The 23,374-nt window shown below is 42.9% G+C and overlaps 1 protein-coding gene across 1 annotated transcript in view; it reads right to left on the bottom strand.

Moving 5' to 3' along the window:
• The window catches only part of LOC147676817 (uncharacterized), a 184,590-nt gene that overhangs the window by 82,190 nt on the left and 79,026 nt on the right, over nt 1–23,374 (bottom strand). Inside the window, exon 3 of the mRNA XM_086945231.1 lies at nt 5,460–5,647. Coding sequence (XP_086801357.1) covers nt 5,460–5,647 — 188 coding nt within the window. The remainder of the gene's footprint in view (nt 1–5,459; nt 5,648–23,374) is intronic.

Below are 23,374 nucleotides of genomic sequence, written 5' to 3'. Positions count from 1 at the left end.
ACACATATTGAAAAATATAAATTAAAAAAATTTAAAAAATGGAGATACCCATACCAGTTACAACAACCAATTCAATAATTCCACCATCTATATACGCATTCACTCATTCACCAACAGTTCTATATAGTCACTCATACATATACTCACTCATCAGATGTAGTGATACACCTACACATCCTGTTACACACCGACAGTCATCCAAACGTTACTCACACACATACTCACATATGCAATTAAACTTTTGAACATCCATTTATTTACATATACAGCTATACACACACAACCACCTTACTTCTAAGGAAACTTACTCATACTTACTCTCTTAAACAATCACTTATAGAAACACAAACGTATTAAAACAGGAACTCTTACAATCTCTCACATATACTCACTTATATACATCAATACTCACATATACTAGATTAAAACATATGTAGTTACTGATAAAGACACTAGTGAGACAGTCATCCACTCACTAACACACATATATACACACACATCCACCCATACAGTCCTGCACATATGCTGTCTTCAAAAGACATAGAAACAGTGAGTCAATCATTGATGCACCTATGTGTTAAGTAACACCCCCACCAAATCATACAGACATTTATACTGATACTAAAAAAAATCTTATCACCAATATACACACACATGTAGCTACTCACCAACCCATGCAGCCACTTATACACAAAGTGAAACACTGATACAAACATTTAAATATTTAAACAATACTCGCTAATATATGTATTCACTAAGATACACTTAATAAACCAGTTAACAAATCAAATTTTTTTTTTTAAACATCCATTAAGACACTTATTTAAACATGTATTTTTCCATCGACCTTTACATATACATATATAAAACATATTTATTTTTCAGAAAGACACACATTCACTGGATGGTGTCATCAGTGATGTCATGAGTGATGTCACTGACCATGTCATGAGTGATGTAATATGTGACGTCATCAGCAGTGCATTACACGTGCAAGTTATAGTGAGTCCAACTAACTATAACGTGGAATTTCAATGGTTTTATGTCAGTAAAATTTCCAGCTAACTATAACTGGTGTGAAACCTATGTTTTTTTCTGTGAATAGGTATATAGGGACATATGCATGAACACATTTTCCCATAGACACAGAATGGGCAAAACCCTTTGATGCATTCGGCCCATAGTGTTGTATAGATAGATAGATAGATAGATAGATAGATAGATAGATAGATAGATAGATAGATAGATAGGAATACACAACACCGTTTTCATTAGTAAAATAACAGTTAAATGTCTATATGAGCACTCCGTGCAAGAGTACTGAAGGCAAACTAAACATTTACACAAGCAGGACATACCAACACATTTAGTGTACAAGTCTAATTGTAGTCCTCAATTCAAATGTATGCCACTTCCAATATGAGTGTAGTTATAAATGCACTTCATTGTGTGCATTCTCAAATGAGGATAACTTTATAAAGAATAGTTTCAAATTGACACAATTTAATATGTTGTGACACCGCAGCAGTCAGATAAACAAAAGCCTCTTCGAAAGGAATTTACAATATCAGGAGACTGGACTTCATAAAGTTGGAATGTGCCTTGTGCGGACATCAAAAGAAAAATGAAGGGATGGTAGAAAGCATCATGCTACCACATCAATACAAAGGTAACACTAAATTAATGATTAATTAAAAACAGAAAATAACAATGGCACTGACGAGAGCTCCATTGTGTGCAAATATATAAGCTCCTTGTAAAGAGCAAAAATGCAGTCACTTAAAGTGAAGTTAACCAGTACCTGAAGTACACGGATTCACTACCCTGTGCAGTATGTATGCTGTAGGGGGTGGAAGCAAAATGTGAATGACAAACAATAACAAATGGATGAAAAGCGATGGATGCATATTATACATATAAGTTTAGGAAAAACGGAATGTTTATTGTTAATTCTCAGTTTAATGTAAGCAACCACTGGAGTATGGCAGCTTTCTGCACCCAAAATATGTTGTGTCCTGTTTGTGTGTGTATGATGGATGTGACAGTGGGGTCCACCAGGGAAAAGACTTTGGCCATGCCAAGGTTGTGGATGTTTTTAGTTTGTTGCGTAAGAACAGTCACGCGAGTCTGAATTTAGCGCTAAACAAACGTTCAGGACTAGAGTATCTTTCCATTGTGAACATTGAGCCTGCCATGGGGAGGGCTTCGTCCATGCCCAGTTTGTCGTTGTGGTTCATTTGAAATTAACAAACCCTTGAAGTAGGCGTTCTTTTTTAAACCAAAATAAGTTGCCTTCTATTTGTGCCAGGTAGTTATGACAGCTGTGCCTGCCAGGCCATGGGCTTGACCCACACAGAGTTTCACTATGCTTTCGATTGTGATGTTTGCAACCCACAGCGTCTACGGCCAGTAATGTTCACAAACTCTTGAGCAGGGTGTGGTACCACCATGCCTCTTATGACTTAGCACATAAACAATGGCCACCACTTTAGTTGTTTACTAATCTTTATGTGTTGTTTGCCAAGATTTATGGAAATACACAGCACAGGTAGGTCCATGCAGGATAGACACTCAGGGCCTCATCTATGAGGCCCCGTGCGGCAAATTTGTACCGCCGGAGCATCACTTTTTTAACGTTCCCATGGCGAAATGTTTATGTGGCTTTTCATGGCCTTGTAAATATGAGCCCCTTTCACGCAGAACACTGCGTGAAAGGGGCGTTCCATGGGTGTAGCGATGAGTGTTCCCACACATCACCCATGGAATTTGAAGCATTCCCAGATTGAAGAGGAATCGTTAACCCGGGAATGCATCAGAATGTAATGCCACCTCAGGGGTGGCATTAGAGAGGCACAACAAGGAGAAATATTATTATTTCTCATCGTTTTTTCCTCTTTGTATGTGTGCTGCACACATAGAATGAGGAAATCACCTCAATTGATTGATTTTTAGCAGAAAGTTGTCCCTAAATTCATAAAATCACTCAGCCCTGCAACACAGGCACCCTTGCACCATATAACCACCTTGCCAAGCCATAAATTCTATTTTTATTATATATAGGTCACCCCTAAGGTAGGTCCTAGACAGGCAGGGTGCATTGTATTTAAAAGTCGGTCATGTACTCTTGGTAGTGAAAAACTCACAAATGTATTTTTCACTATGTGATGCCTATCTCTACCATAGCACAATATTGGGTTACCTTATTACTTTAAATAAATGAGAGCTTTTGATTGGAAGCCCATAAGAAAGGCATGTATTGGCTTTTAACTCACAAGTTTGGAAATACCACCTTTATAAGGTTGGAATTTTCTTGTCCCAACCATTTGGTGCCTGACACCTGTTCCTGGGTCTCATGACTAGGTGTGAGTGGCAGTTGGCCTTTGTATATTCCTTCCATACAGCCACACAATAGAGGGATTAGGGATGCCTGAATGGGCCATCTGAGTATGGCACAGTCCGCCTTACAGATCAATATACTGGGACCAGATCACACAATAGGAACTTCACACTAGACTTTTGTGCCTAAAGCCAGGCTGGAGCCAGTGCAAGGAGGCAGGAAATTCCAAGTCGTCTTGAACATAGATCATCTAGAAACTTCTAGTTCAAAGGAGTCACCGGGAAAAATAAGATTCACTCATCAGTTCTCTTTGGGGACCTACGGAAGGACTCTCAGAGGACTGAATGCTGCTGTGGCCTGTTGTGTACTTCAGAAGACTGCTTTACTGCACCAAGAAGGACTACTCTGCTGCCTGAAAACTCTCCAGATGCCCCAGAGGTCTGCCCTGCTGCTTGTGATCTGCACTTTTCCTTGAACCCAGGACTACCAAAGTGAATCCAAGGGCTAGTTGTCTGGCCTCCTAATCAGAGCCTCAAGGACATAAAGGGCTCAAACCATCTTGAACCTGCATCTAAGTGAGTCCCAACCCTCCAAGTGGTGCCCCTCTAGCCATGGACCCTTGGAAGTGGTGCTAAAGGTGGCCAAAAAGCCTAAATCCAAAACTTGGGGCATAGAACATTTTCAACCAAAACGTGCTCTGAGAACCAAGAGGAGACCAGGACCAACCTGCTTGTCAATCCACCCATGGTGCATTGCAGGACACCTGACTTTGCAGTAGCTCTTCCTGTGTTCTTTTCCAAAGCAGCAAATACTGTTCAGCAGCTTGTTAAAATTTCTTTTAAGGCTGCAGGTAAGTGGAGACTGGGCTGAATCCACTTCTTGTATCCGATCCGCGCTCCATCGCGGTCGGCCATAACTTCAGACTTTGCTCTGGTCTTATGCAACTAGATGTCAACAGTTGGCACTTTCATCTTTTAGGTGCAAGTTTTCACTTAAAATTTTAAACGTTCATCACTCTAGCTCTACTGATTCGATTTTTGTAGCTTTCATGTAAAAAAATTATTAAAATGTACTCAATTTTTCTAAATTGGTGTAGGATTTTTCTTGTGTTGTGTTTTCACTTTATTACTGTTTGTGTACTGCATACATACGTTACACATTGCCTTTAAGTTAAGCCTGACTGCTTTAGTGCCAAGCTAGGGTTAAGCACAGGTTAATTTAGTGACTTTAGTGGTTTACCCAGACAGGGATTGTTGCTGATACTTGAGAAGGGCTCATATCCTGCTTAACCAGTAACCCAATTTCTCACACATTCTTTTTAGAAAAAGTCACTGAATTTGGGACCCAGGTTATAACTTTTGATAATATTGACTAATATACAATAAATACGGTAAGGTTAAATTTCGAAGGCCATTTAATAATATTGACTAATCTACAACGAATACAGCAAGGGATAGTGTTAAAGGCCATTCTCCCACAGTTCCGTGCAAAGTTGTCAAGGGAATAAAGATAATAAGGAGGAAGAAGTGGATTTTGTCTAACTCAACCATATATGTAACTGTGTCACTCTGATATTTAAACTTGAGACTCTACAGTTCTCATGTGTTTTAGATAGTGGGATCCCAAGAATTACAGCTTTGTTACCCTAACATTCCCTGAGTCTTTGGGGTCAAATTACTCCCTGGTTAGTGTTGGTGCATGCTTGTTTGGCATTGCCCTCGCATTGCACTAAAGCCATGAACCAGAGGAAGGCAAGCAGGAGTGAGCACCAGTGCTTACTGGCAGCCTCGTCTCACCTCATCTCACTGCCACCCAGCAGAGCCCTGGTCTGCTGAACTCAATAGTCTTCACACACCTGTATTGATGAGAACTGACCTGCTGGCTATGCCCTATCAAAGTAAAGCAGAAGTGTAGGTCAATCAGGTCTGCATTGCAAGGAGGGATGGGAAGTGCTGAAGGGGTTTAAAGAATCACCAGAACTTGGTACTATTCCATACCCGAGTTGAGGTCCACATTCAGGCTAAAGAACAGCTCTTAAGAAACCACAGTTGCTTTTTCAAAACAGGTCTTCACCACTCTCTTAAACTGTTTGAGGATGAGCAGTGCGTTACTGTCTTCCTACCTTGGTCACCAACAGAGGACCAACCACATTGGTTGTGTACAGATGCATTAAGTCTTCAGCATCCACGGTCTCAAGGGTGCTTGGAGGCATGATCCCGGCATTGTTGATAAGCACATTTAGACCAGCTCCTTTGAGGTGTGCCTCAACTTCTTTTGCAGCTTTGTTGACACTTGTGGGGTCTGTAGCTTCTAAAAAAGAGAGCATGAAATCAGTAAAACTAGGAACCCATAAATATTGTATTCCAAACAAAATGGTGGCATCATGTATGAGTCTGTTTTTCTTCTGAACAGAGAGTCATACATTTCCACAAGTGATTTGGTGCTGATTGGGTTGGCATCATAGTGTTTTTATACAGAAAGTAAACACTTAATTGAAGTACCATGTGGATCTTTCAATAAAAGCACTTGAAACACTGCACCCTGCCTGCTGCTTTGTTTTTTTGTTAGGGATCTTTACATTTGAAAGGATATTGCATGTTCAAAATGCAGGCACTTCCAGACTGACATTGATCATTTTGGGTCTTTCAATATTGTAAAGGATTTTATGTAAGAACATGAACTGCTAAAAATACAATGGCACCCTCACTGCAGAGACGGTCGCTCGGCATCATAGTTTACATCTCATCAACTCAAAAAAACAACGTAATTTTGGACCTGCAACTACTGTAGTGCGAACTAATAAATTAGATAACTACACAAAAATACAGTAACAAAATGATTGCATAAATGTGCTGGACCACAGATGGAACCATGCAGGAATGAGAATGGAAAGATGAAACCGGTGACACCAATTATTAATAATAACAATGAAGAGTTTCAGCATCAAGCAATTGTCAGTACAAATCAACTGTAGAAAAACATCACAAAGAAATATTTATTGGGGTGTCGCCGGCAAGATGGCCGTGAAGACGTGCCTAATGGTGCTACCGCTGACATGAAAGAGATCCTGCCGTAATCCTTGAAACCTCCGTCACGATCCTGGTCAAAATACACTACGGTGATGCCAGCACTGACCGTGGTGAGCAGAGGAGTTCCCATCCTCATTCGTGGGACAGGTTGATTGTCGTGCGACGTTACGACCTGTCGAGACGAGCCAGCGCCATTCTGAGGGCAGCGTGTGTGGCCTGGGGACGGGCCATGGCAGAGGCGCAACAAGAGTCAAATTTCGAGGGGGCTAAGAAAATATTTCGGGGGGGGGGGCTGATTTTTTAGGCAAAAGGCAGAGTGGAGCTGCAGGGGCTCTAAGGGGGTGGGGCATCAAAGCCTCATTAACAAGCAAAAGGTCTTTTAAAGCCCTGTGAAGTGCTCTGGTGCAGCTGTGTGTGTGCCCGGGAAACTGGGCTGCACCACACGAGGGGGGAGGGGGGCTGAAGCCCTGTGAGTCCAATGGGCGTTGCATGCCTGGGCCATGGTAGGGGTGTACTGTGGCCCTGAGGCGCCCCTGAGGCCTGGCCGAGATGTGAAGTGGAATGGGTGTCCCGGAGGGAATCTGAATGCAGAAGGGGATGTGGATTACCCTGCAACGTGAGAATGGAGAGAGGACAGTGGCCGCAACCTGGACGGAGCCGCCTACCTGGGTAGCGGTAATGTGGTAGGCTGGCCTCTGCGTTATTTCATAGCAGTCTCCTGTGCTGCTGCGCTCCCTTTGGGAGACAGAGGAGACCTGACTGCTGCTGCCAAGGTACCTCCCATGGTGAGGAGCCTTCGATCTGCAGGGCCAGCGAGTGCCACACTAGGTCATGGCGGTGAGCCCTGACAGGTAAGCTGACTGGGGGCATACAGCGAAGTTGAAATGAAAGGCTGTTGGCCTCCTCCTGCAGTCTGTGCCTGTGTGGTTTTCACTATACCTGTAATTAGACTCTGAGCCAACTTTGGAAGCCACGGTCGGTGGCTGCTGAACTAGAGGAGAGCAGTGAGGGGGTACTTTTATAGTAGCCTGCTGGCTGGGGTGCACTTTAAAAATGGTCTGTTCTACTGAGAGGAGCAGCCAGATTTCAGGACAAGCCGCTTAGCTCTCACTGTGACTGCTTACTTGGAGGGGCTAGGGTCTCTAATTGGCTGAGTGGTGCCCTGTTTGAACCTCCTGAATCTTAGGTCTGAGGTATTGCAGCGCTGACTCCCCAGGTCTTAGGACATTCTATTTGGCACAAAGCTGAGATTAGCTCACTAAGTGGAACCCTAACCTGGATTGGGGGGCGAGGAGCCTTGCTGATGGTGGTTGAGGTGGAACCTAGATAGACCTATTTGGGTCTATGTTTCACCTATGGATGGTAGCCGGCGACAGTTCGCTCTCCAAATTTCAAGATGGTGAAGGAGAAAGGAAACTGAGCAATCCAAAGCAACAAAATCCTTAACTATACCCAGCCGGTGCCTCTGAGACCTGAGGTCTAGGAATTGTTCTTGGAAGGGAACAATGACCTGATATCACAAGCTGTGACACCGACCCCCTCCCTTGCGGATCTTTTGGCAGCAATTCAAACTTAAGGGATGAGATGGTCCACAAAATTGACTCTGTGGTCACTGATGTTAACCTGCTGCTTGCTGATTTACTTAAAGTATCAAAGTGTGTGTGACCACCATGGAACAGAACATGACAGTTCTACAAGAGGAGCGCCGTACGTTTCAGGACACTGTTATTGGGCTCCAGAGACAGGTTGTGCGCAGGGAAGATCGAGTGGAGGGGAGGTGCAGCAGGAATAATCTGCGTTTTGTGGGATTTCCTGGAAAAGCAGAAGGTCCATTCACTGAACTTTTTCTTGAAGAATAGATCACTACCACTTTAGTACCCAAGAGGCTCTCTAAGTTCTTCCCTGTTGAGCAAGCGCACAGAGCTTTGGTTCCTCCGCTCAGGCCCAGTGCACCACCTTGAGTAATCATAGCCTAGTTGTTCAACTTTAGAGACCGAGATGCAATCCTGCAGACAACTTGCACTAGAGGGCCTCTTCTGTTTGAGGGACATCTATTTCCATTTATCCGGATTACACTCAACATGTGCAGGATCAAAGGAAAACATTCCTGGCTGTGAACAATGCTTAAGGGAACCTCACATGAAATATACCCTCCTTATCCCCGCTAAGCTGAGAGCTGAGTATCAAGGGAAAGTCATGTTTTTTTCTCGGCTGCGGAGGTTAGTGCTTGGCTGCACTTCAGTGGAAAGACTGGTGTATGCATGGTGTCCCAGACGGGGTCAACCCAATCCTCAACATCGGGCCGTTCTGGCCATGACAAAAGACCTAAGGCCGCTGGAGGGCAAGAGACACTAGTGCGGGATCCAGGAGAATACAAGCTTGCCCAAATGGCACCCTACGAGATATGGAGGTTGTACCTGAGTCGGATATGGCCTCCCAAGAGCAGCAAGGTACCCAATATCCAAATGACAACACCTCCCTCTGAATGTCTGGTTAAGCCCTGTGACTGTTTATCATACCTGGGATGTTTCTATTGCCCTACATTATTATGACTGTTGTTGATGGGGGTGTCAAGGGCTTAAACATTTTGATCTCTACATTAGGAAAGTTTTGCTCTCCCTGTACGTGTGATAGAAATGTCTCTGCCTTATATATATGTTTAGAATAGTTAAGGGGTCCTAGCCTTAACAGCTTTGAAACGTGTGTAGTTGGGGGTTGCTTTGCCCCCCCAGAGGTAGACGATTGTGAAGGGAGCTGGAGTGTGTTTGCCATGCACCTTCCCAGCTGCTTGGCTTCTTACGGAGCCCAAGTTGTAAGGATTGGGGGGGGGGGGGGGGGGGTGATTGTTTTACATGTTTTTCTTCTATTCTATATTGGAGAATAGGGCAGCATTTGCTAATTCTTTGTTTTACCTTTTTTGAGCCAGGTGGAATTGAGATACTGCCCAGTGGGAGGGGAGAGCTCAGGGTAAACTATGATTTGATGGTCTGAGTTTGGGTTGAAAGATTTATGTTGTTTTCTTGTCGTTGCGGGGTAATCCACACCCCTTTGGTGTTGTTTGAACGTATCTGCTTAGTAGCTTTGGGGAGGATACAGTGGCGTAGCTAGGGGGGAGGGGGGGCGGTCCGCCCCAGGCGGCACTATTTTGGGGGCAGCAGCCTTTGTAGTTTATTTGGGGACCAGGGTACTCACTGACACTACTGTCAGTCAGTCTAGCTATGCCTCTGATTCCCTCTCTTTCTGTCTTGCTCCTTACTTACTCAAAACCGTGGCAGCTGTGCAGGGTTTTTTAGGAGAATTTCAGATCATGGGGGCGCTCTGCCTCAATTTCTACGTTAAAGAGTGTTTTGTAAGTAGGTAAATAGGTAGTGCGTGTAGAGCGGACGGAAAAAAGCCCTTAACCGCCCAACTATAAAGTCAGATGACTTCACAATACAATAAACCAGCAAAGCTCTCGCACATACAGCAAGGTATCGATACAGTTAGTCATGTATAACACAAGCAGGTGAAAATAACAGATGCAGATTCTTGGGTATTTTTTCTCTTTTAAAGATGATGGTTTAATGAGTCCACACTCGAGGAATAGTCCACAATGAGCCGACTCGTGTTTCGTCGTGTTTCGGTGAGTCAACACGACTCTTCAGGGCTCGTGGCTTAACCTTGTTATAATGGGTTAAGATAAGTTGTAGTTTCGTTGGGACGTTCGATGTGCGGATATAAATAATATTCAAAAAGAATTCTACTAGAATTGGTTCATTTAAGCTTCTAGGAACGCGGATATGTTCCTCTTCTCAGTGTTCAACCCATCAAGTGATGCAGGGATTTAAAGGTTCACGCTTAATACGTGTACGTATTTAGCCATACCGGGAGGGGATCCAACTCTTGGAACTGCAAAACGGGTGCGTTTCACGTCCGAAGGTTCAGGAGTGTGGTATCCCTCCTCTGTTGTTTCCCGGTCGCCGTCTTTCGAAACACGGCGACCGGGAAAAAACAGAGGAGGGATACCACACTCCTGAACCTTCGGACGTGAAACGCACCCGTTTTGCAGTTCCAAGAGTTGAATCCCCTCCCGGTATGGCTAAATACGTACACGTATTGAGCGTGAACCTTTAAATCCCCGCATCACTTGATGGGTTGAACACTGAGAAGAGGAACATATCTGCGTTCCTAGAAGCTTAAACGAACCAATTCTAGTAGAATTCTTTTTGAATATTATTTATATCCGCACATCGAACGTCCCAACGAAACTACAACTTATCTTAACCCATTATAACGAGGTTAAGCCACGAGCCCTGAAGAGTCGTGTTGACTCACCGAAACACGACAAAACACGTGTCGGCTGATTGTGGACTTACTCAAAACCGTGACTTGAAGAAACCGTTCACAACCTCTCTTTACTTCTTTCATTTAGTTGCTTGTGAAATGGATCCAAAAAAGAAAAACACTCTTGCTGGAAATGCCCTTTTTCTGACATTTTTCTGTTCCAAAGTGCAGCCTCAGGATGGAAATAAATAAAAGGTTTTAAATATGAAAAATAAATACATAACTAAAGAAAGCAAGTCAGAGTGGTTGCAAAGTGGCAAGATTGGTTTTATTGACATCCAAACACATCAGTCTCACTTTACAGAATTTGAGTATGTACCATGGCTCTGTGTTTATGGATGTGGTCTTTTTAAACCATACTGCTTACGTTTTGTAAGGATATAAGCAATGGACATTGAAACGGTTCCTTTCAGGTCCCTGTAGTCATGTCCTTAACTTTTCAGGTAAAAACCACTCGCTGATTTCTGAATAGTGCGTGAGAGAACGTTAAGGTAACTATGTTGTTTCTGCTTACATTTCACATGCTTTACTTAATCTTGCATTCCCTATGAGTGTTTGCTTTGACTTTTTATTGTTAGGCAGCATATTGCTCTTATCAAGTGCATAATTTGAATTGAGCTACATCCAAGTGTTTATAGCGGGCACAATTAGGTTGTAGCTGAAGGTAGTGCGAGTTTTTCTCAGTGGGGCAGTATGGTGTTCAGTGTGGGAGAGGATGTGGCACTATGGCCAGAGTTGTCAAATTTGGAACTTGGGAACTGGGTTCACCCTTCATGACCAGTCCACCAGACCACTCTACTGAGGGAGCAGATTTCCATGCTAGTCCTTAGAATGCCCCACTAGACCTTAGAAGGCCTGATGTCTTACCACAAGCAGGTGTACCCTAGTGGTGTCAATTGTGGGTTAACCCTGAAGGCCTGTCCACCACAATCCATACTGAAGTTTATCTCCAGTCTTGCAGGCAGGCCTACGAAGCAGCACACCCTAGAGCAACAGTGATCCCGTCACTGTGACTCTGGGCCATATGTATCAAGCCTTTTGGGAATCGCAAAGGCCGAAATTCGCCGAATTTCGGCCTTTGCGAATCGCAAAAGGCTATTTTGCATGATTTGAAATGTATGAAACATTCGCATATTAAGGAATCGCAAATACTTGCGATTCCATAATTTGCCATAGCATTTAAGGAATCGCAATTTTGCGATTCCTTAAATGCTATGTTTGAAGATTTTAAGAATTGCGATTTGAGGTTTAGAAATCGCAAATTACCACCAACTTGTAGTTGGTGGTAATTTGCGATTTCTTGTAAATATGCACAATTGTGCATTTGTCAGGGTGGCATATGACGCATATACATACATGCCCATGGTGCATGTATGGGCGCCATATGCACACACATGTAATTTACAGGGGTGCAGCAGGGTGTCCTTGAGACACCCCTGCACCCTTGCAATAATTCTCAAATTGCGATTAGCAAATTGCGAATTCGTAATTAAGGAAGCTTAAGGAATCGCTAAAAAAAAGCGATTTTCTTCATACATACCATTTTGCGATTCCTAAATAGCGATTCCTTAAAAATCGCTATTTAGGAATCGCAAAACGGAACTATGATACATATGGCCCTCTGTCACTGAGGTCACATGAACCTAGAGCAGGTTAGAGCAGTGCGAACTGTGTGACCGCACTGGGTACCTATTTCGGGTGGGTGTGTAGTATTTGTAAGTATATTATGGTTTAAAAAAAACTTGCAACCTCCTTCCTGGCCTCCAGCAATTTTCAGCAACAATAAAAATGTCATGATAACTTTGGTGATTAATGTTCTTCCTAGAGAGAGATCGGAGTTTTGTCTAGTGGAAGGGTTGACTCCTGGAAAAGTAGCACAGAGGGTTAATGTGCCTGCTGCAAAGAAAGTGTACCATGCAGATCACAAAGTGCACATAATATTAACTAGGTTAGTAGGTTACTGCTTTTGTCAGAGAGATTCTTTTGTTACTTGCAGTTTATAAGTTAAAATCCTAACATAGAACAGTGAGCTATTAAACTATACTGCCTACTAGTACGGTTTTCATGTGGCTTCTACACCTTGTAGTCCTTTGTCCTATGTAACATTTCCTATACAGTGATTTACACAGACATAAATGATTGTCTCTGTGTGGTGTGTGTGATGTAAAGTGTCTGACAACATACACTGGTATAGGTGGCGCTGTAAATCAAATTAAATGCACCTGAGAAAGAGTGTGGTTATGGAGACTTGAGCATGGTTGCTGGGTGGGCCTCAGGAGAGCCTATGGGATGTGCTTGCCGATCACAGTCAGGCAGGCTTACGGATATGTTTGGAGGTATTAGGAAAAATCACACCAGTATGGTTGGGCAAGTGGCCCCGGGGTGCTGTGCGCGGCCCTCTGCGGCTGCGAGTTCAGATAGCTGGCACTTGTTTGCACTGGTTGGTGGACCAGTGTGGAGGTGGCATTCCGGTGATACATGTGAGAAATATTTGTGCCCGAAGATTGACAGTTGGGTGAGATTCGAAATTAGAGTTGAGACTTGTCCTCGCACGGTCATGGTGCTGCGGATGCCATGGGCGGCAGTCTGTGGGATAGCCCCGGGCGCCATGGGCTCTACCTACGCCTCTGGGAGGATAAGAGCAAGTATGTGAAGTATGGCTGCCCCCATGAATAAATTGTTTACATGGAATGTCCGAGGTGTGGTCACCCTTGAGAAGCGGCCACGAGTGTTTGCATATGTATGGAGTGGCGATAGCCTGCTTGCAACAAACACATGTATGGGGTGACAGCCAGGCTTCTGTCCTTGTGAAAACGCTGGAGAGGGCTGCTCTATGCCACTCAATACTCTGCTATGCACGAGGCACGTATATTTGGGTAGCTCGGGAGGTCCCCTTTAGACACTTAAATCACGTTGTAGATCCAGAGAAACATTATGTCATCCTGCATGGCGTACTTGAGGGCTTGGAGATCTGTTTTACTAATATTATGTCCTTAATATGGATTACAGCTGAGGCTCCCTATTTTGGGTGCAGCAGTGGTGTTCGGGATGGGATGCTGGATCGGGATCCCCCGCAGGCCCACATTAAGCCTTGCCAGTCGATGGGTGACCTATATGTGGCTCATCAGTTAATTACCCAAGAGGAAGCGAATTAGACCTTAACTCTCAGAGTGGGACAATGTCTTCAAAACCAGAAAATCTCGAGCACTGCGCAGGAGATGGCTTTTCTGTCCTAAAGAACCTCCCCAAACTAACATTTTGACAGTCTTGTTGAACATGGCTTAAGGTCGTCGTTTGGTGTCCCATCTTTAGCGGGCCCTATGTGATGGCTTACCAGAGGCGGCACTTCCAATACAGGCACAATGAGATGCATTATTCAAGGAGCCCTTACTGGCAGAGGATTAGGTGAAGGTACATGAGGAAGTACGAACTATGGGGCATATTACCAAGAAATAGCGATAAATATCGCAAAACAGTGTTAGCGGCAATCATTTTATTGCAGCGCCTCGACGATTTTTATCGTTGAGATACCTTGCTATTATCAAGGTTTATCTCAAAAGTGATAAAAATCATGCGAAATGCATGAATATCGCTGAATAATCAGCGATATTCATGCATTAGCGACCAAATGCTCTTAGCCATGTTATCCACCTCCCATTGGATAACATGGCTAAGAACTGGTCTGAGCAGGTGTTAGTTTTTGGGGCTAGCGGGAATATTTCCATTGCTACGCCTGTGTTGGTAATAGGAGATAGCGAGGTTAGAGACTGTTTCAGTCGCTAAAAGGTTGGGAACGCCCACTTTGCATGTCATTAGCGATAAATATCGCTGACAAGCAAAGCGGGCCCCAAACCACTCGCTATCGCCTGAAACTGTGGCTAACATCAGTTAGCGACAGCTTGGTAATAAAGCGATAGAATTATCGCCGCGTAGCGGCCGAAAACGGCCGCTAAACCAGCGATAATTCAATATCGCCACCCTTGGTAATATACCCCTATCAGTTCTAATGCCTGTTTCAAATGTTTGCAGTATAATTTCGTGCAACAGAGTTACCACACCCGACGATTGTTACATATAATTTATCCTACCCAGTCAGAGCAGTGTCCGCGTTATTTATATGATCTGGACGTGTCCGTCCTTGGCTTCCTGCTGGCGGGAAATACTTCCTCATCTTGAGATGGCTTCCAATGTAAAAATGTAAATGTAAATTGATACTTGTATAGCGCACTACTCACCCGCAAGGGTCTCAAGGCGCTTGTACGAATACCGCTGTGGAACCCATCCTGGCTTTCCCTGTGAGGCGTCCACTCCTGGGCACCCCCAAGGTGGAGGCCAGGCATCCTTAGCGTTGTGGGGGCCGTTGTGGAGATTAAGCAAGCTATTTCCCAGAGTTGCAGAGTGGGACTCCATGATTAGAATAGGCACCGAGGCGAGAATTATCAGGTCCGTGGAATTTTTTAGCCCAAGACCCGCCGAGGCGGGGAATTGAACCCTGGTCCCGGGCTAGACCTCTGCATCAGGGTCTACCGCTCGAACCATTGAGCCACACTTCTCCACCCATTGAGCCACACTTCTCCAATGGGAGATACCTATGGCCTGCTCCCCTCGCCTGTAAAAAATAAACTAAGCAGGAAATGTGTCCTTTTAGGTCTGGTATTGGCAAAGTAACGGATCGCCATTTCTTGGCTTAGGCCTATGCCCCTGACGTGTAAAGCATGGCCGCAAGATGTCTGCGAGTGGGCAACTGCCGGGGGGTACGGATGATACATGTCCGGAGGAATGAAAAGATTGACGATGATCTGTTAGCTTGGATGTCTATGTTATCTGGGCTGCTGCAACAGTCGGCAATTTTCTGTGTCTGGGAGCGCTGTTGGGTATGAAGACATATTGCATGATTATGACTAGTGACTAAAGGAACTTAGAGGTTTTCAGCTACTGTCTATATTGAGTGTCTTTTTATTTGCTGCAATGGTCCAGAATGAAAGCAAGTTAAAGGGGGGGGGGGGTAATAAATGGTAAATCATATAGATCCTATAATTATGGGCTGAGGTATTCCTGAATAAAGATTTATGATTTCTCCTGTTCTTTTTTTACCCACTTATGTAGATGGTCTTGCAGTTGTTGACGCCATATTATGTGGACGATCTGTTATGGTCATGATGAATGGTCGGAGGGGGGGACACAGGAATCTAAAGGTAGCTTCAGATTGAGATGTGCTTTCCCTGTGGAATCTTTATATGCCAATAAAGGTATAAATATATATAAAAAAAGAAATATTTATGCAAGGACCGAGTCATGGAGGTTTTTCATAACACTGAACCGCTGCTGGTATTGCACCCACTTCCCAGTCCCAAGATGCACTACTTTTGCCCCGTAGGTCCACCATAATGTACAACAAAGTCAAACATAATTGTCAGTCAGTATGGTTCTGTCAAATTCAATGATCCTCAAAATGCCACCTCAACATTGATTTACTTTATAAAAATGTTTTTAATAAGTTGTTTTGTTGCTTTCCGAGCTGAGCAGTGTTTTGAACGAACTGCAATAAATGCTTTGTATGTTGACTATAGTTTTCCTAAGGTTTGTTGTGTATTCATTAGTGGACAATGAGCAGGGTCCCCCTATCTATTTCAATCGTTCAGAGTAGTGGCTCTTCTATTTCTACTATAGTTTAGCAAGCCATTGGAACTGCACTTCAACAATGTTTGCCCTATAATTTATTCCTTACATATGGGTGGATCCTGTTTACTCTAGGTCATCTCCCCTCCAATGTACTGACAATTCTGGGCTTATGTAAGGTCTTCTGTTTTCTTCCCCCGAAAGCATGCTAACCGCGGCATGGATTTCTATTTATCTTCTTGACAACGTTGCAAATTGTAGTAGTGGTCCCAGCACGAGTTTGAAGTAAGTTTCTTTGTTTCCCCACATGATGGCATTAGCTTGGCATCTTTTAAATTCAGCCTTTCTATAATTAATTTTTGGACGTCTATTTTGTCGCCAGACAATAGAAGTCTTATTGCATCAATCTCGAGAAGGTGCTGTTTTCAACCTCCAGACAGCCTTTTTTATCGGACCAGTAATACAGCGGGACAGATACCCAATGGAATGAAACACTTAGGGCATCATTTAGATGGCGGCTGACTTTGTCCGCCCGCCATCCTCACGGTAAAAGGAACCGCCCGCCAGTGGGGGCAATTAGGATGCACACGCCACAGTGGCGGGCGCATCCCGTATTTTTTACATTGCGGCGGGCGGTGCTGAAAAGCACAGCGCGGTGGCTGCTAAGTTGTTCTTTGAAAGATGTGTACCCCCCGGAGTCCATGGGGGCCCGCAATGGCTCCCCCAAGCAAACTCTGCATGCCCATCCGTGGATTGCCGCCACGGAAAGGCATTCACAAAGGCACATTCTAATATGTCTGTCGGTGTCTGAAAGACACCGCAACCATATTGAACCCTTTTCCGCCCAGTCGACATGCCGACCGGGCGGAAAAGGGGCGGGTCTTTCCGTCCGCCGCAGACCCCCCGGCCATAATATTACGGCAGGGGGTCTTTTCTACAGGGATGACGGACGGATCGCCCCCGCCGGGCCGGCGGTGACTACCGCCGGCCCGGAGGGGGCAATCCGCCCGCCATCCTAATGGGGCCCTTAGCCTTTATGCCTTAATTTTTAGGTGACATGTACAATATTTGTTGTCACTGCCAACATTATTCGGTATCCTTTATTTCACCATAGATATTTTTGCAGCGGAATGGGTTCCTATGTATTTAGCCTCGCGGCTGCTACGGTTGTTTCTGGGTGACTTTGATGACATTGGGTCAGATGAACGAGCTGCCAAATAGCGCCTCACAAATTGCGTCGCATTTGCGACTCGCAGTATGCAAGGCGCTTTTTGGCATGTACAACATTGTGTTTAACACTGTTTGCGATTCCCAATGGTTGTCGCAAATTGCAAGGCTCATGAATATTAATGAGCCTCTTGCAATTTGCGAGCCCATTGGGAATGACAGGCCCTCCCAGGGATGGTGACCTGCTGGGCTCAGCAGATCTCCATGTCTGGGACTGCTTTCAAATAAAGCAGCTTTTTTTAAAAATGCAGCCGTTTCCCTTAAAGGAAAATGGGATGCATTTGAAAAAGAAAAATGTAAAGTTTTTGTTACATTTTTTAAGAGCAGGTAGTGGTCCATGGGACCCCTGCTTGCCCTTAAAAAATAATATTGCATGCATTTGCAAAGGGGAAGGAGTCCCTTGGGGACCCTTTCTTATTTGCGAATGCATTATCACCTACTTGAAGTAAGTGGTAATTTGAGGGTGTTTTGCAACCGCAATTGCGGTTGCAAAACATTGGTACTTAGCTTTGCAGTTGCTATTAGGAAGGGAATGCTCCTTCCTAATAGTGAGTCGCAAAACAGTATTTTGCAAAAATACTGTTTGTACATGGGTCCATGCTTTTTAGCGTGCGCAAACGGGTCTAAGACGCTAAAAAGCGTTGTACATCTGGCCCATTGTGTTGATTTTAGTGCCTAGCTGACATCACTCTCCTCTGCATTTGGTGCATACTACATATCAATGCCCAGATTATTCTGTTTTGTTATGACATGACACCGTCTGTATAACACTGCAGAGGTGGAGTTTTGCACATATCGCATCCATCATTTTAAAGTCTCTTTTTGGGAATCCCCATGTCAAAGATGCTTTGGAAATGCCTACATTTGAGTTGTATGACAGTAAGGTTACCGTCTTTGACTACATTTAATATCTTCGTAGACCCTACGCATAATGTCCTGATCGATTGTTGTTTCTTGTGCGATTTGTTTCACTTTTTGACCCTAACAAATGTCCCACAATATGGTAGAAACGTTGACAAATGTACCAGTGGACTGATACGATCTATCTTGATATATGTACTATACACTCATTTTGAGTCCTGTTGAGAGTCTTCTTTGTTTAACGCCCTAGAGACAAGTGTGCATATATGTTGTATATATATTTTTGTGTAGCACCAACGCGCATCTTTTTTCACTGTCATTATTCACTTTCAGTGCGTCATTCCTGGAGCACCTGTATGTAATTTGACAAATTGAACTAAATTAATTGTATGATTCTAAGTGGTTGTTTCTGAATCGTAATATTTCGGCTAGGAGGTTTAGGCTTAAAACCTCTCTCGAAGACCATTGTCTTGTTTTTGTATATACTAGCCCGGGTCCAATGGTACAATGTTGCCCCATAATAATTTTATAGATATCAATCAGGCCATCTGTCTTTATGCTTGACTTTTAATTTTGCAGGATGTAGCATTGCATACACCAGTCAGTGTTTCCATTTTCTTTTCACTGGTATGAAAGATCACTGCTTCTCCAGTACTGTGGCTGTAAAATCAAGGTAGAATTCAATTTCCACTCCTTACTATTGCTACTTCTTTAAAAATCACTTGCTAGCCTGAATGCTACATGCTCATCGTCTCTTTAGTTTAGGATTCTTGCTATGATTGCCCATGGAGGCAAGCCCAGTGATGGTCAAGACAGGAGAGAGAAGCGGTCTTCTCATAACAATGATTTCTACATCTTTAATAGTCTACAAAGTGTATCACTGGGGCGGTGCTGGAAAACTTGTGCAATTTGTTACTGCTAAAGCGGGACTCCAAGTCTTCATTCTTGGCACTAAGTTGCAATACAATGAGTGGAAACTGAATTTTACCTCGATTTTATAGTCACAGTACTTTTATTTCTGTGATGCGCTATTCTGATATGCCCCACCTTTCCTCACATTTTTCTATCTTGTCATTCATTTTATGCATACGTTGTTGAGGGTGTATTAATTATGATCTATTGTTCACATACTCGGTTTCGTATCAAGTAGTATACCTTTTACTTATATTCGTGTTATCGCTATTCTCAATGTCTGGTTTTTGGTAAGCAATTTGCTGCCCCCTTTGAGGGAAGCTTGGGGATGTTCTGGTCTAAAACCAGAGTTTGGCCTGCTTGGGATCTGAATAACCCTTTGTCCTGACCACTATTCATTCTGGGTTGCAGGATAAATACAAAAAAACATCTGTGTAGCAAGAACTATATTCAATACTGCAGCTGATTCTTCTTACCACTAGCAGTGCTTCATAGTACCAAGATGGACTTCAGTTATTTAACTCAAACATGCACTGTATTGAAAACTGCTTTAGCAGTGAGTGTTAGGAATTACCATTCTTGCCGCCACAATTGATTTGAATTGATTTACGCCCCCATTAATTCCTGGCATGGTGCAGAAGCCTCACTGGCACTTGGTAAGCCCCAGCGGGTTTCTGTCTGTCTTTCTTTATTGGCGCTGAGAAGCTTCAATAGGCAGTTTAGCGCTGCAGACGCTGCCCCATACTTTTGTTTTTTGAGAGCTATGGTGCACCTACATTCTGGACTTCGCCTGCCTCACTGCATGTTTAACAACCCCCCCCCCCCCACCACCCCCCTGTTGTGCTCCTTCCTGTGTCGGTTTCTCTGGTTCAGAGGCTGCTCACAGGTTGTTTTAGGACTTAGTAGCATAACAGAATTTCACGGCAGGGAAGTAGAGCACCTTGTTCATTCTGAAGCTAATCAGAGAGATGATATTCTTAGCATGTTTTTATGGTACCATACTACAGGTGGGTCAAGTTATGTGGGTGCACAAGAGGCTGTTGACGTGGTTGTGTGTTTGTAGTTGGTTGCTCCGGGCAGAAAAGATAAGCCTAAATCGATGTATAATTTTTTCTTGTGTGTGGGTGTGTGTGATTGTATTATATATATATATATATATATATATATATATATATATATATATATATATATATATATATATATATATATATATATATATATATCTATATCAACAGCCTTGGCTCGATTCTGCGGGCCAATGGCGCGCTTTCCACCGGTGTTTTGACTTCCAAGCAGAGCCCCGCTTCAATGTATTTCACAACTCCCTTCTTCCAAGGGAATAAGTCAGCACTCACAAAAATCCTTTCCCGATCCTTTTTATTTCATTGTTATTACTCCAGCCATACAAAAACCGACGCGTTTCGCAACCAACTGTCGCTTGTTCAGTCATTGCAATAACGTTCATGCCCCTCCTATATTTCGAGGGACCCGCCAGAACTCCTCTATTACTGATCTCACTTCCTGTTAACTTACAGGAAGTTAGATGGGAAATGTAGTTTTTACATAAATTTTTTTTATATACGTTTTTAAACACAAAATTTAACAATATGTCAGGCGGCAATTGCATTTCTACTGTGTTACATCATGCATCTTTAGCCCTCAATGTAATTACGGTGGTCCGACATCTTCATGTGAATTGCTCATCATTTACATCACATTGTTATACTTTTATAGTTAAAGCGATATTCTCATAATTGAGCCCTCTGGTGGGCATAAATTGATGCTATTGAATTTCAACAAGTAATTGTAAGGCCAACTTTGCTCTCTACAACCTGTAATGTCATTTTATGGCTGCGTCACATATTTAGTACATCTTGACCACTTGTGATTGAACTTAACCAAATTTCACAAACTTGGGACTACGTTTTACATAGATTCTCGTATTATATAAAGTGCAGCCGCCTGTTCCACACATATTCATTGTGTACACCATGTCATCGAGTAAAAGTTTTCTCTATTCTATCTACATTTATCAATGTTTTTATATTATCTATTTTGTATTTCCACTACTGTCACTTTTTATATTCCAAGGGACCACATCTTGTCAACCAAAAAACCTCTACAGAAGATTTACAAATGTACATAAAGTTCTTCGCTCTGATTCAATCCCCATGGGGTCATTGTACGGAAATTCAGGATTTGTCTTGATTCTCTACATCTCAGTTTTCGTTCCTGATCTCCACCCCTCTCATGTGGCAATATACATTCGAGTGTATATACTTTCAAAGGTTTCCAATCGCTGTTGTGTGCCACCTCCATATGTTTGGCGACTGCATTGCTCCTATCTTTGTTAGTCGTCGCTCTGATGTGCTCTAAGATAAGCTTTTTGAATTAATTTTTTGTGCTGCCAATATACTTTAGCGAGCATGGGCACTCAATTACGTATACCACATGGGTACTCGTGCAGTCAATCAATTGTTTTATCTGCCACATTTTTTTATTGGGTAGCATTACTTCTTTTTTGTTTACTGCAATTTGGCAAACCTTGCAATGTTGGCATTTTATAAATCCTTTGGTGTTTAGCCATTGGATTCCTTTTTTCATTTTCGTATGGTCTTGATGTGACTCTGTATTAGTCTATCTCTTAGGTTCCTTGCTCTCCTAAAAGTGACCAGGGGATGGTTTCCCATTATTTTTCCAGTTGTTTGATCTAGATGTAGTAGTTTCCAGTTTTTCCTTAGGATATTGACAATCTGTTTGGATTCCCTGGTGTGGTCTAGGATCAATCTAACTTTTCTTTCATCCGGTTGCATTTCTTCTGTGGTATTTTTTATTTCTTGTTTAGTTGTTAAAGCATCCTTCCGATTTTTCTTGTTTGCTCTTTGCCATCCTTACATTATGGTGTTTTTATTATATCCTCTGCTCTTGAATCTTTCGGCCATAGCTTTGCTCGTTTTCACCCATTCACTTTCCTCTGAACATATTCTCCTCAATCTGAGGAATTCACCATATGGAATATTTTCCTTTACAGATGGTTTATGGAAACTTTCGAAATGTAGAGTGGAATTGGTAGCCGTTTCTTTCCTATGTAGTGTTGTTTCTACTTTGTTGTTCCGAATATAGATCTCTGTGTCCAGGAAAATAGCTTTATCCCTGCTGATTTTATATGTGAATCTAATGTTCGAGGTAGAAAAATTGAGGATTTGGAAGTAATTTTCAAATTCTTGGCTTGTTCCTTCCCACACAATTAGAAGGTCATCTATATACCTTGTCCATTTTGCAATTTTTTCTACAAACAAGTCATTATCTGGGTGCCATGCCACTTGCTGCTCCCACCATCCCATCGTGAGGCATGCATACGCCGGACTGAAAGAAAAACCCATAGCACATCCATGGATTTGTTGATATATTTCTTCTCCAAACAGAAAAATGTTTTGTGTATGGCACATTTCCACCATGTCTATTAGCATCTGGTTATGTCTGTTAAACTGGATATCACGTTCTTTTAGGAAAAATGGGCACGCATTTAGGCCAATATCATTGTCAATGTTCGTATACAGTGATACGACGTCCATTGTGACCAATAAAAAATTCGGTTGCCAAGGTAAATCCTCTAGATGTTTTAGGAGGTCCGTTGTCTCTCTTAAATATGAGCTCAAGTTGGTTACGAACCGCATAAGAAAAAAGTCTATATAGTTCGCCACTGGTTACATTAATGACCCTTTTGATGACATGATCGGTCTTCCTGGTGGTTTAAGTAGGTTCTTATGCACTTTTGGTAAAAATAGATCGTAGCTGTTACCGGATGTTCAGTGCTTAAAAATTTCATTTCGTCTAAATCAATCAAATCCTGATTGTTACAAAGTTTAAGTTTTTGATCCAATTTCTCCTTGAAAAGTTTTGTTGGATTAGTTTGCAATTTTCTGTAGTATTTTTTGTTATTTAATTGCAAATGAGCCTCTGTCACATAGTCCTTTGTGTCTAAAATGACGATATTACCGCCTTTGTCTGCAGTTTTTATCGTTATTGTTTTGTCATCTGTTAGGCTTTTTAAAGCATTTCTTTC

Source organism: Lissotriton vulgaris, chromosome 12 (assembly GCF_964263255.1).
Source record: "Lissotriton vulgaris chromosome 12, aLisVul1.2, whole genome shotgun sequence".
NCBI classification, from domain to species: Eukaryota; Metazoa; Chordata; class Amphibia; order Caudata; family Salamandridae; genus Lissotriton; species Lissotriton vulgaris.
This window is presented reverse-complemented; position numbering and strand designations above follow the sequence as displayed.